The 1,517-nt window shown below is 45.3% G+C and overlaps 1 protein-coding gene across 1 annotated transcript in view; it reads left to right on the top strand.

Annotated features, from left to right (window-relative positions):
• The window catches only part of PDCD1LG2 (programmed cell death 1 ligand 2), a 65,190-nt gene extending 64,008 nt beyond the window's left edge, over nt 1-1,182 (top strand). The window contains exon 7 of the mRNA XM_008568639.1: nt 889-1,182. Coding sequence (XP_008566861.1) covers nt 889-894 — 6 coding nt within the window. The 3' untranslated portion in view covers nt 895-1,182. The remainder of the gene's footprint in view (nt 1-888) is intronic.
• The last annotated feature ends 335 nt before the right edge of the window (nt 1,183-1,517 follow it).

Here is a 1,517-nt window from a genome sequence, read left to right as displayed (position 1 = left end):
TGGTTAGAAAGCCAGCTGTGCGATGAGGGGGAAAGACTGCTGGGGGCCATATTGTGAATCATGAATTCGAGGCAAAGGTTAGAGTTTACTTACTAGGAATGTGGGCTTCAGTCAGGTCCTAGCAGGAAACCATGGACATGCTCACAATGGGTAACTGAGGCAAGTTTAATGAAGAGACCATTTGCAAAGGTGTACACATTATTAAGGGAAACCAGCAAGGGGTGTTGAGCACCCTGAAACTAGCAAGAGCATGCAGGGAACAGCACAGTGACCATCTTTAGGCCTGAAGGAGAAAAGGGAGGGGGCAGTTACCAGAAACCTGGTAATAATGGTAATAGGAAAGGGCCACCTAGCAGGAGCCGTGGCCTTTAATAGAGGGACAAAGTCAACTTCTATTGTTGTTGAGGAATAGATACCCCAATCTCACACTCTACTTGCTGCAATCTCCTTTCTCCCCTACACTGAGCCCAGCTGAAGCCAGCAGGAACAGCCCAGTGATGCAGTCCAAAATGTCATCTTCCTGGGGCAAGAACAGGGCACAGCAGGGTGTAGAATGAGTCTGTAGGAATCAATAGAAATATCTGGCATGATAGGGAACTACAAAAGATTTTGAATGAGAGAGCCCCACGAAATGTGCTGCAGTATTACTGAGCTGTCTGTGCCCATAGAATGGAGTGGGGGAGGCCCTTGCAATAGGTCTGGGGAGAGAGGCTAAAGACGTGGACTAGGGCAATGGTAGAGGGGGTGGAAAGAAATGTTTTGAACCATGCTACCTCCAGCTGGACAAGCTTTTTTCTAAAGTAGTTTCTTACTCAAATCTATTTTTGAGAGGTTATATATTTTCTAACCAGAAAAGTGATTTTTCCTGTTCATGGACTTTTCCTCTAGGTATGAACCTGTTTCAGGAGCTGGGCAACCTGACAGGATAGCCTCAAGAGGCTTCTGGACTCTGAACAAGGACCCTTTGGCCTGCAGAGCTTGACATTTGCACTTTTCAAATGCCTATGGATGACCCAGCACTTTAATCTGAAGACTGAAACAAGACTAGGCAGCACCTGACCATGGTGTACTTACAGGATATCAAGCGGCCCACCCCATCACTGATCCAGGCTGTCACCTCTGCAGCCTGTGGCCCTGAGCACTACTGCACTTTAGAAAATGACCCCCACTGGATCCTGGACCCCAGGGAGTATCCTGAAGCTCCTTCTTGCTGCCAGACTGAAAGCAAAGAAAATTATTTCCCCCTAACTTTCCAAAGTGATTTCCAGAAGCAGAGATGTGTGGAATTTCTAGTTACACAAATTGACAGATTGCCAATAGTCATTTTTATCTATAATTTCCTCTGGATACCAGAAGAGCCTATTGAGACTTTGAGCTTGCAGCCAGGGCTTTATACAAATTCAAGCCATAACTGACATGTTTTATGGCTTACTGAAATCTTTTAAGCATCTGAAGTTCTAATTAACAGAAAGCATTTAAGTACATATTAAGTACTCAGATTGTGGTGTAAAGGTACC

This window comes from Galeopterus variegatus, unplaced genomic scaffold (assembly GCF_000696425.1).
Source record: "Galeopterus variegatus unplaced genomic scaffold, G_variegatus-3.0.2 Scaffold427, whole genome shotgun sequence".
NCBI lineage: Eukaryota > Metazoa > Chordata > Mammalia > Dermoptera > Cynocephalidae > Galeopterus > Galeopterus variegatus.
The sequence above is the reverse complement of the archived record's forward strand: the minus strand, read 5'-3'. Positions and strand labels throughout refer to the sequence as shown.